Source organism: Oryctolagus cuniculus, chromosome 4 (assembly GCF_051225735.1).
Source record: "Oryctolagus cuniculus isolate XC-2025 breed Fujian yellow rabbit chromosome 4, ASM5122573v1, whole genome shotgun sequence".
NCBI lineage: Eukaryota > Metazoa > Chordata > Mammalia > Lagomorpha > Leporidae > Oryctolagus > Oryctolagus cuniculus.
Window position 1 is genome coordinate 123,322,688 of NC_142870.1, and position 14,631 is coordinate 123,337,318.

At 46.5% G+C, this 14,631-nt stretch overlaps 1 protein-coding gene across 2 annotated transcripts in view; it reads left to right on the forward strand.

Annotated features, from left to right (window-relative positions):
* Positions 1 to 2,221: 2,221 nt before the first annotated feature.
* VEPH1 (ventricular zone expressed PH domain containing 1) overlaps positions 2,222 to 14,631 on the forward strand; it is a 256,104-nt gene continuing 243,694 nt past the window's right edge. The window contains exons 1-2 of one of the 2 annotated variants that reach the window (XM_008266390.5): positions 2,222 to 2,734; positions 11,245 to 11,536. In XM_008266390.5, coding sequence (XP_008264612.3) covers positions 11,399 to 11,536 — 138 coding nt within the window. In that variant the 5' untranslated portion in view covers positions 2,222 to 2,734; positions 11,245 to 11,398. Of the gene's footprint in view, positions 2,735 to 6,266; positions 7,004 to 11,244; positions 11,537 to 14,631 lie in introns of those variants that run through there. The other variant, XM_002716326.6, reaches the window with a different exon arrangement.

Consider the following 14,631-nt stretch of genomic DNA (forward strand, 5'->3'; position numbering starts at 1 on the left):
CCTTCCCAGGCACATTAGTAGGGAGCTGGATTGGAAGCAGAGTAGCCATGACTTGAACCAAGACTCTGTTATGGGATGCCAGTGTGGCAAGCAGAGACTTACCCCACTGTGCCACCGTGCCAGCCCCTTAGTCATATGTACCAGTTCTTCTGCTCTTGACCCTCATAGTTCAAGCCACATGTTGTTTCGTGGAGCTTCCAGCTTCCGTGCCTGCAGTGGTCTCCCCCAGAGCTGGAGGCTGGCCACCGAAATAGCGTGCCTCATGGAGTGTCAGTGGTTTCAGCAAGGAAAATTACCATTATTTTAAAGATTTATTTATTTATTTTGAAAGAGTTACAGAGAGAGAGGGAGAGGGATAGAGGAAGAGAGAGAAAGAGAGAGAGAGAGGGAGAGAAAGAGAGAGAGAGAGAGGGAGGGAGAGAGGGAGAGAGAGGCTGAAGCCAGGAGCTAGGAACTTCATCTTTCATCTGGGTCTCCCACATGGGTGGCTGGGGCCCAAGCATTTGGGCTGTCTCCCATTGACTTTCCCAGGCCATTTGTAGGAACCTGGGTCAGAAGTGGAGCAGCTGGGACTCAAACTGGCACCCATACTGAATGCTAGCATTGCAGGCGGCAGCTTAACCAGCTATGCCACAATGCCAATCCCAGAAAAATTATTTGTAGAAAATGAAGTCACACAGCAATTCTCAATGCTCATATGTTATTCACCCATTGAAAGTGGATTTAGAATGTACATCTTTTTTTTTGGAAAGAAAACATTTGTTCTGAATTTATGGTTAGGGATAATGCTTTTCTTTGAAGCCATCCAAGAGGGGAAAGAATGGGAGTTGTGTAGCGTTAGAGGCTGGTGGGGGCTGGGCAGAGAGCAATGCCCTGTAAAACTGATCACCCAAAGACACGGATGACAACGTGTACAGACCACAGGGGCTAGGACCGGGGTTATAGGGGTCGGTATGTGGTCGGGCACTGCAAGACCAGTCTAGGAGGTTACCGTGGAAGTGCTGAGGGAGTGCACCTACAACTGGTTAGGAAGAAGCAGTTTGGAAGGCCCCACCTTCAAAGACATGGAATGACTATTTTTCCCTTCCGGGCCTTTCCAGCTTCTGCGAGTTGCCAGTGGGAACCCGTGGCTGTCACTGAAGGGACCCATGTGTACCAGGTAGCTCCTGCTAGTCTCTCACTCCACTTAACTTTTCAAAGAGCTGCTCCCTGGAGAGCCCGCCCGCAGCCTTAGTGAAGCTGCTTCTGTCAGATAGAATTTCTTCAGTGGGCAACGGCAGAAAGCACCACTTGAGCTATTGAGGAATGTGTCGGGGTGCAGCACCGGGTGGATTTTGCCAGCATCTAGGGCAGCTGGTTTAAGGGACCCAAATGAAGTCACCAGGTTTCTTGGTGTTAAGATAGCAAGAGCAGCCGACATTATGGCCTCTTGCCACCAAGTTTAGATTACAACGACTTTTTCTCCCCAAAGCCCAACATTCACGTTTGTCTTTCATTGACCTGGAAGGGGTCACAACTGTGATCTGAGGAATGAAAGCACTCTGATTGACTAAGACTAATTAGGGCCAATCTTATTTATGGGCATCAGGTCTACCCAAAGGACATGGCTTCCCAGGGCAAACTTAGGTGCAATCTTGGTTAATAGTAGGGTAAGCTCATGTTTGATGGTAAATATTGAAAAAAAAAAAAGAAATCTTCGCTCCGTGAGGAGGGATTTTAATTGAAGCAGCAGTTTGTTTAGATGGCAGCATGATTGCCAGTGACATGGGCTATTGATGTTTCCAGTTGTCAACCTTACAACCTTACTCTTTGCCACACAACGTCTGCCACACTCACAGTTTGACTGACAGCTGTGGTTGGGGGAGGCTCAGAAATCTTCTCTCACTTTATGTGTAGGCAAAACCTCAGATCAATAAGGGGAGAGAATTGCTTCCAAGTATAGGAATCCACTGGGTATCACCGATTAATTTATGCATTAAAGGTCTTAAGATGCATTACCCTTCAAAGGGCAAGATGTGGGCATTTAGGGCTGCTTGTAAGGGATCCGCATGGAAGAGGAGTTCTATGTTTGGAGGTAAGAGAAGTGAGCTGGCGATTTGGATGGAAAGAATCTTGCAAGCTGGAAAACTCCGCTAGTGCTACTGGGTTGCTTGATTGAATTGCTCATTGTTTCATTAGCAACATGACGAAGTCAGAGTTTAGGTCCTTTGGGGTAGCCGTTTTGCTTCTTGGGTGGTATTTTTCTCCCATCATATTTGGCTTAAATACCATCTCATTCCACAGCTTCCCTTCCCTTGCCCTAAGCCTTTTTCATGGTGTCTGCTAAAATGCCCTAGATCTGATATTAACCTAAAACTTCCTTGATTCCTTAAAGTGAGTTATTCATTAACAGAACCTAAATTGCTGGTTGCTAAGCAAATGTAATTCTTTCAAACTAGGGATCTGCTGGAGAAGCTTCTGTAATCTGCTGCAGGAATAAGGGAAGTTTTGTGCCCATTGTTACGTGGAGGAAGAAGTTTGGGAGAGAGGGGAGAAGTTACTCATTTGCCCGATTCTGTCCTGCAAGTCCATGGGCAGGCCTGCTGGCTTGACAAGTGCAGGGAGGAGCAGGGGCAGCGGCTGGACAGCAAGCGCTGCCTCTGAGCGCGATCAAGGGTGCCAGCTGAGGTGTTCTAAGGATCAAGCATTTTGCCCTCTGTTTCCTATGAAGACCAGCGTTTCCCGGCGCTAAAAGGTATGGCTGTCTCCTCTCCTGTCCTTTTGTTCTGCAGAAACAGAAACTCATTAAAGGCAAGATCAGAAACTGCAGGGGGGAGGCAGGCAAGGAGTGGGGCTTGGGGAGTGAGGCCCAGAACCTTCCAGGGGCTGGCTGATTATGCAGACACAGCGCATTTGGGAACTCTGTGTCTAGCCACGTATCCATGCCTGCACTTCAGTTCTTGCGGGAAGCAGCCACTTCTCTGTGGGTTATTAAAACATGTTTCCAGGCCTCAGGAGCAGCGCTTCCAGACTCATTTATGAGCATTTTAGTTTTATCCCAAAATAGTCCAGTGGCATTTCGATTTCCTACTTTTGTTTACCCACAAGAAGCCTTTCGACACCCGCAAAGAAACTGGGTTTGTCTTTCAAAGGCCCAGCAACATCATTACAGGCAGTGGGTGGGACCGTCACCAGCGATGCTCACTGCTGTTGCTCTTGGGATTTTTCTCTTCGGTATTTCAGATACTTTATGAGTCATATAACTAATTCTCACCACCACCTTGTCCTGTCTGAGACACATTTAAATTGCTATGGTAATAACCTTTGGATTTGATGACATGTATGTATTTTCAATTTTAAAATAGCAAAATAAAACCCACTCGGGTCTCTATTTGAATTGGTCAAGTTGTGTAATATTTAGAATTTAAATGTAAATGAAGATTTATTTAATACTGAGTGCTCTTTGTAGAGTGAGAGTTTGGGGAATTTGAATTAAGAATTTTTAAAACCAAGACTGATATCACTCCCAGCAACTGTGACCTGGGTAGTCAAAATTTACAGGTAACAATAGATGCACCAGAAAATCGTATGACAGATCATAAAAAGTGTTGGCTTTAGGAAGTTTGTTTGCCTTGAAAATAGATATCTCATTCCCCATGAAGAAAAATGTTTCCTATCTGTGTTTCAATTAAGTTGCAATGTATATTCAAAATCAAATACATTTTTGAGCTCTTGCCTCTGTAGGCTGCCTATCTATCTATCTATATCTATATATTTTTTTCCTTGTATGTGGCATGATTATAAGCCTGCTACAGTCCGAGACTCCAGGTTCAGGCAAGACTGAGCTTTAGCGTCATTTGCAGTAACACAGCCGCAGAGGCTGTCAGTGGAATTAGAGGCGCAGCGACAAGCCCCAGCAGAGGGGAGTCCAGGCAACAATGGCCATCTTGTGGGAAGGGCTGAAATGTATGCGGCAAATTCCCATGGGAACGCCCGGTGGCCCTTTCACACTGTGTGACAAAGATGCTCCTTCAAAAGAATCTGTAGTCCTTTCTCGCAAGGGGAAAATCTGAGAACTTTATTGAAAGTTTCTAGAACCCAAATGGGTCTAAGTTAGTCAATGGTTGAATAACATGAAAATGGTTTAATGCGGAGTCATATCCAAAACACACTGAGAATAAATATTGCTATTCTAGATTTTTTTTCTAAGTGAAGAAACCAGGGCGATTCTAACTTGGTTGCAAAATAGAAACCGAATTCCTAAGAATAAATTGTCTCCCTTAGTTAATTATGTCTATCCAAATGGGCCCTCCCACAACCACCCCCACCCCACAGAGAGCATCAGTTTTTCTGCAGTAGTATCCCAGTGACAGGGGGCTGAAATACCCCGCCTGGCAGAATTTGCAAATGCAAGTAGAGTAAACCATCAAGGTTTTATTAGCGTGCGCATGCTCTAGAGAAGAACGCCCTTCTCGCCAATAAACACAGGAGTGTGTACCGCACTTGCAGGGGAGACTCAGGTATTCGGATTGCTCAGTCCCAAAAGTCTGAGATACCTTATGTTCTAGTCCTTTCTACTGTGTAGAAAATTCTCTGCTACTGTTCAGCCACAGTTGGGGTAGGATCACAGGAAAGCGATATTCCTCCAGGGAACGAGTCAGGTTGCCAAGAGAGCAACAGGAACACATTCAAGATAGTCGGGTTTGCATTCGTCGTGTGGACTCCCCGGATTCCAGACAGAGGGAGAGTACAGCTGAGATATGAACATGCACAAAATGCAAAAGATCTAAGCATCTTCAATGCTGTGAACTGACTTTAGTTAGCAGGACAGTAGGGGCAGTGTATTAGCTTTTCAAGGGTATGGTACCCTGGTGTGTTAACATGAGAATGACCTAGAATAATAACACTGTTAAGGATACCATTACTATCATTTCTTTCATGTTTGCCAGGCTCTGTGTTAAATGTTCTACAGAATTTCATTAGGCCTCCCAGCAACCCATATCAAAATCCTCAGGTGCAAATGAGGACCTGGAGGCTCAGGGTGGTTAATTAACTTGCCCAAATTTACACCACAGTTATTGGTGGAGCTGAGATGGGGTCCATTTTCCCACACTCTCACCATTCTGTTTTTCTAGAATCCCATAGAGGGTCCAATTCTAGACCCTCCGCACTTTATTTTTTCAAATCTTTAAATTGCAATTTTTAATTAGTTTTATCAGATTCAATATGACTTGTGGATACAATTCCAAGAACATAACGATGTCCTCTTCTTCCCAACGATGTCCTCTTCTTCCCTCCATCCTTCCCTCCCTCCTCCTCTGCCTCTCACCCCCTTTACTTCTCCCTTTTTATTAGTTTTGAGATAACATATTTTAAATTTATATTACAGTAAAAAAGTTTACTACTTTCTGAGTAAGACGTTTAGCAAGCAAAAGCAAAAAGACCCTAGCTGGAGTATGGACAGCAGCTTTAAACAATAATTGAATGGAAAAATGACCATTTCACCCATATATAGCACATTTTAAAGTAATCACAGATCGTTAAAACTGTAGTAGTATAACATGCTTAACCATCAGTTCCACAAAGGTATAAAACAAAGTTTTACAAAACTACGTTTGCAGCAATACTGATACAGACCCTACACACTTTAAAAGAATATTTAAGAAACTGAGTAAAATCTAGGGATAAAAACCAGTAAGAATGGATGGAGGATGAAAAAGTGGGGAGGCTAAAGAAATATAATAAATTCCACTCAAATGGGAGAATTCGTGAGTGTCTTCTAAGTCAGGAAATTACTAACGGAAGAGTACAAGATGCCAGGATTCTCCATTTTCACGAAGCAACTCTTCAAGAGGACCGTTCTCTACATCGGGACAGTGAAAGCTATGGCTGATGACCGAGCGTCTCAGAAGATTTATGAGCCTTTCTCCTGGAGCCTATGACCTGGTCCAGCTGTGGTCACCCCGACCACACACCTCAGGGCGGCAACCCTCCTGGCCGGGAGACAGTGTCCACACCTGGAGATCCAAAGAAGAATTTACTGCAGGCTACAGCCCCTGTGGCTCGCCAGCAGACTGATAATTTGGTGGACTACAGGCCTGCTACAGGAACAGACAAACCAGGGGGCAGAGCAGCACACCGCTAGAAAAAAAAAAAAAAAAAAAAAAAAAAAAAAAAAAAAAGGCAGCTCGGGTAAGTGTTTAAACAAGTAGGCAGCGGTTTCCTGCTTTTTGGTCGTTGACGTGTCAAGAGATGAAGCAGACAAACAGCTTTGCCGAGTGTTGCCGCAATATTTAAAAGTACAAAGTTGACACGTCTACTCCGTGTCGGCTTGCATGCAGAACCTCCCAGCAGATGCAGTGGTGCAGTGGTAGCCAGACAGGCTGCGCGCGCGTGTATGTGGAGTCTGTTCTGCGTATCAGCCACTCCGCGCATCTTCACACTTTCCACGACGTCCGGCGGCAGGAGCCAGAGGAGCTGCGAGTCCCGTCGGACAAACGCTCAGAGTTCCGGAGCTCGCCCGGGAAGCCTGGGGGAGGGGGGCGGGAGCCGGGCTGCAGTTCCCGGCTCTTCCCCTGGGGCTGGGTGACAGGGCTCCCTGGAGCCCAAGCATTCACCTGCCTGAGCTCCCTGCAGGCGTCCCACCCCCACCGCACTCTTCCCGGGGCGGGTATAGATTTCCACGAACACAGGCAGTTTTGTTTTCTCTGCGAAAAACAACTCTCCTGGACTGGAGCAGGCTTTGTGCTTCACGCCGGGGGAAAGAGAGCGTCGCACTCCGAGGTCACTGGGCTGGGTGAGGCGCAGCCTGTCACCTGACCCGGCTCTGGGGCTGCCGGTGGCATCGGGCTGCATTCCTTGAATTCTTCCACCCGGCACCGGCACGGCACCGGACGACTGCAGGTTCACTGAGCTGAGAGGCTTCCGCTGGCTGTGCCCTTGCGGTCCGCGGCCCGCACCTCCCGCCCGGCGCCAAAGCACACAGCTGAGCGACGCAAGTGCGCGGGGGAGGAGGAGCACGCAGGTAAACCAGGTTGCGGGGCCCGGCGTGGCTGCCTGAGATGGGTCCCTCGTGGTGCAGAGGCATTACTCCTTCTGTGTGTGTTTCTTCTTAACAGAAAGCTGAGTCCTCCACCTGTACCTGCTTGAAACAAACAACCCAACAAAACCTAAAACTAGATAATCAGAGGGTGAGCTCAGATTAGGATCGCTTAAAAATTGGGAGGTGTTGGGGAGGGGGGGCGGTGGGAAATTATGAAAGACAGAAATGGAAGGTGGGGAGCAAGAGGTTTCATAAGCCACTTTGTGTGTGATACAAAAGTTGTAAGATTTGGAGTCTGACCCACCTGGTTTGTGAATCGTGGCAATGTGTGTAACCTCGGGTGTGACTGCAAACCTCGCCAATCCTCTCTCCTCAATATCTACCTGCAAGGTTGGCGGGAGAACGCTAAGAGGAAAAAAAAATGCCTAACAAAGAAATCGGTGCATTTAAAGTGTAGGTGCCTCTGTGTGCATGTGTGATGTTTGCACATAGGCATGCCTGCTACAGGACTAGGCTCTTCACACAGGTAAGGAGTTTCTCAGAGCGTTGGGTAGGGTAGGATTTGATCTGGCTCTGCTGTGGCAGGACCAGCAGGAAAAACCTGACACCTGAGCAAAACTTGGACTGGAGCTGCGGGAACATTCAGGATGCACATTGGCTGTCCCCCTGCCGGGAAGGAAGGCACAGTACTGTGTGTATGGGCGCTCTTCAAGTGTGGGCTGATGGGAAGGCAAGTGGCCACTCACCAGTTGTTACTGTACACGATCCTGTCTGTGGCTAGACAAAGCTATGGGAGACCAGCAGCCTTCAGTCCTAACTCTACACCCTATTTGGGTGCCTCCGGGCTGCTGGCTGCTTCCCTATCCGGACAGATGGAGTTGCCCTGGAAATCAAGTGACTCAATACTGAGGAAGCACGCAGGAGCTCCTGACACGATGGCAAACACCTGTTGAACATGAGTTGTTGGCACGATAGGGGCAGAAAAGGGAATGATCGTTTTTCTGCCCATCATAAAGGATCATGATGGAGACCCTGATGCCACAGGGCAGGCTAACTGGAGGGAGGCATAACAAGTTTATCTGATGGTAGTTTTACTCGACACAGGAGCCTGCAGACTGAGGAGCCAAAGACGCAGCAGGATGAACTGCTGGTTTTGATGCCTAAGTTTGATGAAATCTGGGTAGCTGTGTAGACATACGATTGGATACAGTGGCTGTGAGCTAATGGTAATAGACTGATAAAGGAAATCCAGCCAGGCCTGCCAGTTCAGATTCTTCTGGTCTTCTCTGTGCGGCATGCCTTCCTCCCAGGTGAGGGTCAGGACCTCCTCTGGAATGAGGCTCTTAGGATCTTTATCAGATGGGGCAGGCCAGAGAATTTCTTCATAGCCAGCTCCAAAATGGAAAGGTAGAGGAAGATCCATAGTTTTAGACTTTGTGACTTTCTTTGGGAAAAAGGATTCTAGTGTCTGTGCCCTTCCCTTGGGGAAGAGAAATCCTAGCTTCTGTGGCTTGCTGTGGGGTTAGTGTGAAGGGAGCAGGACTCCAGGCAGCAGGAAAAGATAAGAGTGAAGCTTTACTTCTGAGACTGCTGCTCAGGCCTCACGTCGTTGGCGTGTCATTACTTTACAAAAGGCACATGTTATCAACTGGATCTTCAAAACAACCCAGTGGAATAGACTGGGTGTGTATTAGCCCCTTTTGCAGATGAGAAAACTGAGGCTAGGGAAAGGGAAAAGCCAAGGAGCAGAGCTGGGACTTGAATCTCATTATTGGATGGGACCCTCAGCACACGTGCATTACATGAAATCTGTGAAAGGCTTACCTGCCCTAACAGGTGCAACACACATGCAATTATCTCATTGAGGCCATTCTTTATCCTCTTCCCTTCCCTTCTATTTCCTCGAAGTTCTTTTGGTAGTACCTAGGAGACTTTTCTTAGTCATCTTCAAATTATAGAATATTAGGGGCAAGTCTCATGTCTCCCCACCCACTCCTAGATTTGTGAAAGTTTTCCTGTACATCTTTGTGTTGAACAACTTGGTGCTTTTCTGCTAAAAGCCCAAAGAAATGTTTTGCAGATAATGGGCATGCAAGAGTAACAGCTAAAGTTGGCAGCAGGAGTATGGGGCTGCACACGAGGTGTCATGTAAGGGCGACGTGTGAAGAAGAAGCCCAGGAAAAGCCTGTGGGTGCTCTTCTCCCCCAGTGTGTGGCTCTGCTCCTTCTCCAGGGACACGCCACGATAAACCTGGACTGACCGTGTCTGCTCCATGAAGTGCCGAAAATCATCCAACAAGCGATCAGCCAAGGTGAACATATTTTCACCAAGTGCAGTTTTCTGCATGTTGTTTCGCTGAGGCTGTCACTGCACATATCTGAGACTGGGGAAGACTGTTGGGGGGAAATTCAGGGAACCATTACCCTGTTTCTGCCAATGCCATAATTCATCCTCCCACATCTGCCAGGGTACAAACTTTGTGGTACACTGACTCTGCCTCCCCCTGCCCCCTGAAAGCTTCCCCTATCACACCCTTCTTGCTTCTTCCTAAGCTTCTTTCCTTTGTGATTCTTTCTGCTCTCTGGTTGGCCTAAATCCCAAGGGACAGGTGGGCAAGGACACAAGGTCACTGTAGGGTGCTGTATCATCCTTCCCACACCTTCATTCCTAGTTGCTGATACAGCGAGAGGGACCTTTACTCCCTAACAGTAGATGTATATCTTACATTGAGTGAATACGTCACCATGGTTACAAACTTGGAGCCTGACCACAGTCTCTTCATCCAAATCCCAGCTCTCCACTTTACTAAGTGCATGGCGTGGACAAGTTACTTAACTGCCTCAAGATCTTCATCTGCAAATGGGTCTGATACGTCCTTACATAGTTAACATGAGGATTAAATGAGTCAACAGTTGCCCAGAGCCCACTCTTGGCTGGTAGACAAGAGTATTTGAGTTAGTAGATAGTGCAGAAATTTCATATGGGCAACAATGCACTTGTAGTGCGTGAATTGCAACATTTAAGTTCTGCAGACAACTTAATTAGTTGAGTGCCTGGCGAAAGATTTGGCTTGTGCTTGGAGACCATCTTGTCTGAACAGTCTGTGTCTTGAAGCTTTGCAATTGTAAACAGAGAAAGATGCTCCCACAGTAGCTCAGAGGGAAGGCCTGAGAACAACAGACTCCTCTCTCCCTTTTCACACTCATGCCAGGGAACATGTTCAGAATGAAATATTGGGCAGAACCATCTGTACTTTAATTAAATAACTTGCTCTTGGCTCTCCACACCTGAGCGTGTGGCTGCGTTTGTCAGTTACCTAAATGTACGGGTGATCCTTCTCTGTGGCAGACCGTGGGAGCGGGCAGCCCACTGCTCTGACATCAGGACATTAATCCTGCCACAGCTACTATGAGGACACAAGGAAACATTAAACCTCCTTGCCCACCAGATGATGCCAGGGTCTCTACCAATGCCAACAGCCTGTGATTTTTATTTGACCTAGAAAGGGATTGATGAGAATAATCAGATGTCTAATTTGTGCCCTTGCGTTAGCCTATGGACTGTTAAGTAAAAAGTATAGCAGACTTCATTATTTCAACTGTGGAAACAGAGAGAGGATCACCTGATCTCAAAGCCCTTCCCCACGTTCAATGTCAGTGCTCCAGTTCAATTTCCAGAGAATGCTCAGTGGAAATTTATCCAACCCTGTAACCCTGGACAGACTCCTTTGTCTCATGTCTGCCTGATTGGAGAGTATATAGGAGTAGGGTAAGTGTTGAAGACCAAGGTTTGGGGCAAAGGGACTTCTATTGCCAATATAGCAAGGCAACCCAGCCATGAGAGTAAGTTGTAGGAGAAGGGGCACCAAGTAATAGGTCTAAAAGGTGTTTTCTCTTTTCTGTGTTCTCTTTCTCCCTGTTCTCCCTTTCTGTTTGATTTCATGAAATTCTGTGGGAAATGTCACAAGGACTGTGCATGTTTATTGCGTGTCCACTTGTTTCCTTGCAACATAGAGAGAAGAAAGATGTACAAAGGAGAAAAATAAGTGTGGTGTTTATTCCGGTGTTGAAGGTTAAATTCAATTATAGAGAAACCTATGGAATAATTTAGCTGAAGATTATCAAGCCACAGTGTGTCACACCATGCCCAGATTCCCAGCGTTCGCATTCTGAGCTCGTGCTGTTGTGCCAGTGGCTGCATTATGTCATTTGTTTCCCTTGCAGAGAGTGCCAAAGAAGTCCTCAAAGTCTACAGAAAAACGATCTTGCGTGGGCGATGAAGTGAACCTCTTGCTTCATGTTGTTGTCTTGCTGATCTCTGCTAACTGACACATATGGCCCTGGCTCTTCAGAGAGTCGACTGACTAAACTCCTCAACATGCATCAACTTTTCCGACTGGTTTTGGGACAAAAAGATCTTTCACGAGCCGGGGACCTCTTCTCCTTAAATGACTCTGAGATTGAAGACAGCCTGACAGAAGCTTTGGAGCAAATTAAAATAATCAGCTCATCTTCGGTAAGCAAACTGGTTTATAGACTAGATTCCCGGAATGACCAGTCCTCCAACCCAAGAGCTGTGTAGATCTGTGGAAAGGATCTTTGCAGGGAAAAAAGGAAGGATCACTAGTGTCAGTCTTTCTTAACTCTGCTCTGAGGGTTAGTGGGTGGCTGAGAAATGACCCAGAGATGTCACTGGTTTAGGGCGTAGCTAACTGCCTCTTATCTGTCTAATGGAGACCAGAATTCTGGAAATTGCAGGAAAAAGTGGAATTCTCACAAATGGATGATGAATGTGAGGCTATTTTTACATTCCCTGCATGACATGGAGAGAAGAGGGAGCAAATCCGGGGAGAGCAGACCTGCCACGCTGCACACATCATCAGTAAACAGAGCAGGGTGTGTGGTGGAGTCTGAATAATGAAAGAAGGCAGGACGACACCTCCTGCCGCGCAGGTAATCTGAGACAAGGACAGTGTTCGCTCTGCTGCCAGCAGTGACAGTAGCCCAGGGCTTGAAAACGCTGATTCTGTTTACGTGTGCCTTACCTCTATTTTTTTTTATCTTTCCTTTGCTCCTTTTTCTGTCCTCGTCCCATTAAATTCAGCTCACCCATGATTAGTCCCAAGTACAAGCAGACAGATTCTAAACTTCCATCAACCCTCCCATTCCTTTGCTTGTCCTCAATGTCAAGATTATACATTATGAAAGCTCTTCCCACAGGGGATGGATGTGGCATGCCCAGAGTGACTTGACGTTAACCTCCTTGATTGTGCTGGGACCCTCTGTGAGACTGGTTCCACTTCAAAGGCCTGGGTCACCAAGCATCCTGTCACAGCCTCACAACTCAACAGTGCGTGCCAGTGCTTGGCACAGACACTCACTGGGAAGAGGAAAGTGGTGGGAGTCAAGCCATAAAAACACTGAACTGGCAAATGTGTACATATTTCACAGATAACGGCACTCTTCCGTGTTCTAATAAAGAGATATTTGAAAAGCATGCTGGCACCCAGTGGGGCTTCCTCCTGCAGCCTGTCAGCCTGTTCTCTTGCTGGCTGCCATGATCGTGCCCCATTCCCCTGTGACCAGTGAAGTCACTGCCCAGACACCTTGCTTTCTCAGGTGATGTTTCTGACAGCAATTATGTGTCCACATGTTCTCCAGGACATCAATCAACCTAGCGTGACTCAGAACACACACTGTTCTTGGTACATTTCCACTCTCTGGGTAGGATTTCTGAGCTGTTTCCAGCAACCCCTTCTCTCACACACTTCTCCGGAAATAAATTGGCCCAATATGTCTCTAGTTTTTTAATCTCTGAAAATGGAAAAGACCATGCAACAAAAAAGCCAAAATCCTCTATCCACCAGAGGTCACTAGTAGCCAGTGATTTCTTTTGTTCCCTTCATCATTTGCTTTGTCTCCCAGACGTCAAATTCAGAATCTGGGCACTGGTGGGCTCTGTTCGATGTCCTCACTGGTTGGCTCTGAGCCTGGCAGGTCTCTTGTCCCTGGGGGCACTATGCATCCTTTAAGCTCTCCAGTTAGCATCCCACCTAACCAGTACGTCTGGAGAGCGAAGATTTCCTATGTCTTCTTCATTGACTGACGTCCATCACATTGTATTTCTGCCATCTTTCTAATTGAACTATGTCAGAGAGCCAAGAAAGATTACTTCCAAGTCACATATGGTGAGTTTGTGGTGACCTTGTCTGCTCCTTTTGGTTAATCTGCTGAGCCACCAGGCCCATTCTGTATGGCTTGCTGCTCTGCTAGCTGTGTCCCCTGCCATCCCTCGAGATCAGACCTAGATCTGCCTTAATGGCCTTTTCCTAACAACTGTGGATCCCAGTAATCAATTCCACATCTCAGTCACTCTTCAGAAGCGTAGAACAGGAAGTGACCTTCTAAATTGCCTTTCCCCATTCTCTTCCAGCACAGAAATCTCTTCCTTAGGATTCCAGATATATGAGTGATCTCTTCTTTTGCAATGATGAGAATATAATAGGATTCTGATTTTTTTTCCTGCTCCTCCATTTTCCTTTGGTAAATGTCCCCCTTTCCATTGCATGAAGGCTTGATGTGACCAGCATCAAAGTTCCTTACCATTGTTGGGTCCCTACCCTGCGCAGCCAGGGGAGAAGATGGGAGGAGTGAGACACGTGTCCCAAGTCTGCCAACCAGAATGTATTTCTCAGTAATTCGTAGGAAAGAAATCAGCAGAGGGTAATTTGTCATGATGGTAGTGCACCAAGTGACTGTCCTTTTATTCCTGGCTCCTCTCTTACCGTAGCTGACTTGCTCACTGTCTCTCCTAACTCCAAGTACTTCAGATTTTCCTTCAAAGCTATGATCCCCTGCCCATCTTTTGATTATTCTTATTTGCTCTAGTTACCCACAATTTTTCTGTTGCTTATGATCAAAGAACCTCCTTATTGGCAGTTCAGATGGTTGGCACCTTCCTCCTCCTAGCCATATGAACTCTTGGGACTCTCTACCCAGTGTTCTTTGTTCTGTCTGCCCAATCAAGAGTCTAATTTTCATTCTTACAAGAAAAACTACACTTTTGAAGATAAGCATCAAATCTTACCTCTGGCTTCCTTCTTCCCAGCTCAACATTCTTAGTGTCCTTGGGTTTTTGCAGGAGCAGCAAGGGCCTTATGTGTCAGGGAAAGGTTATACCAGCTCATGTTGTAGCCCTTAACTCTCAGGTCTGGACAATGCAATTTTGTTAGTGTATGAAAGATGCACTCCAAATGCAAGATGAAGAAGTACAAATTAGAAGGCCAATTTATGGATTCATAAAGAAAATGGTAACTCATACAAACCAGAATTGTTGTGTGATGCATGTGGCCCTCCCTGAGTTGAAATGCCTGGTCTTTTTTCTAGATATGGATATTATCAATAGGTTTCTTCCTTCTCATTTACAGTCAAATTCCAGTCTTCCTCTCAAGGATTACCTGTAACTCACCTCTAGAGTCACTTGTGTACAGCTAGCATCTTAGCTTAGATCTCTAGCTGTCTAAGCCCACTCATCCAAGCAGACTTAATTAGCTTGCTCCTCAAAGGGAAGTCTCATTTCCAAGTTTTTGGGGAAGGCCTCCTGGTAGCTCT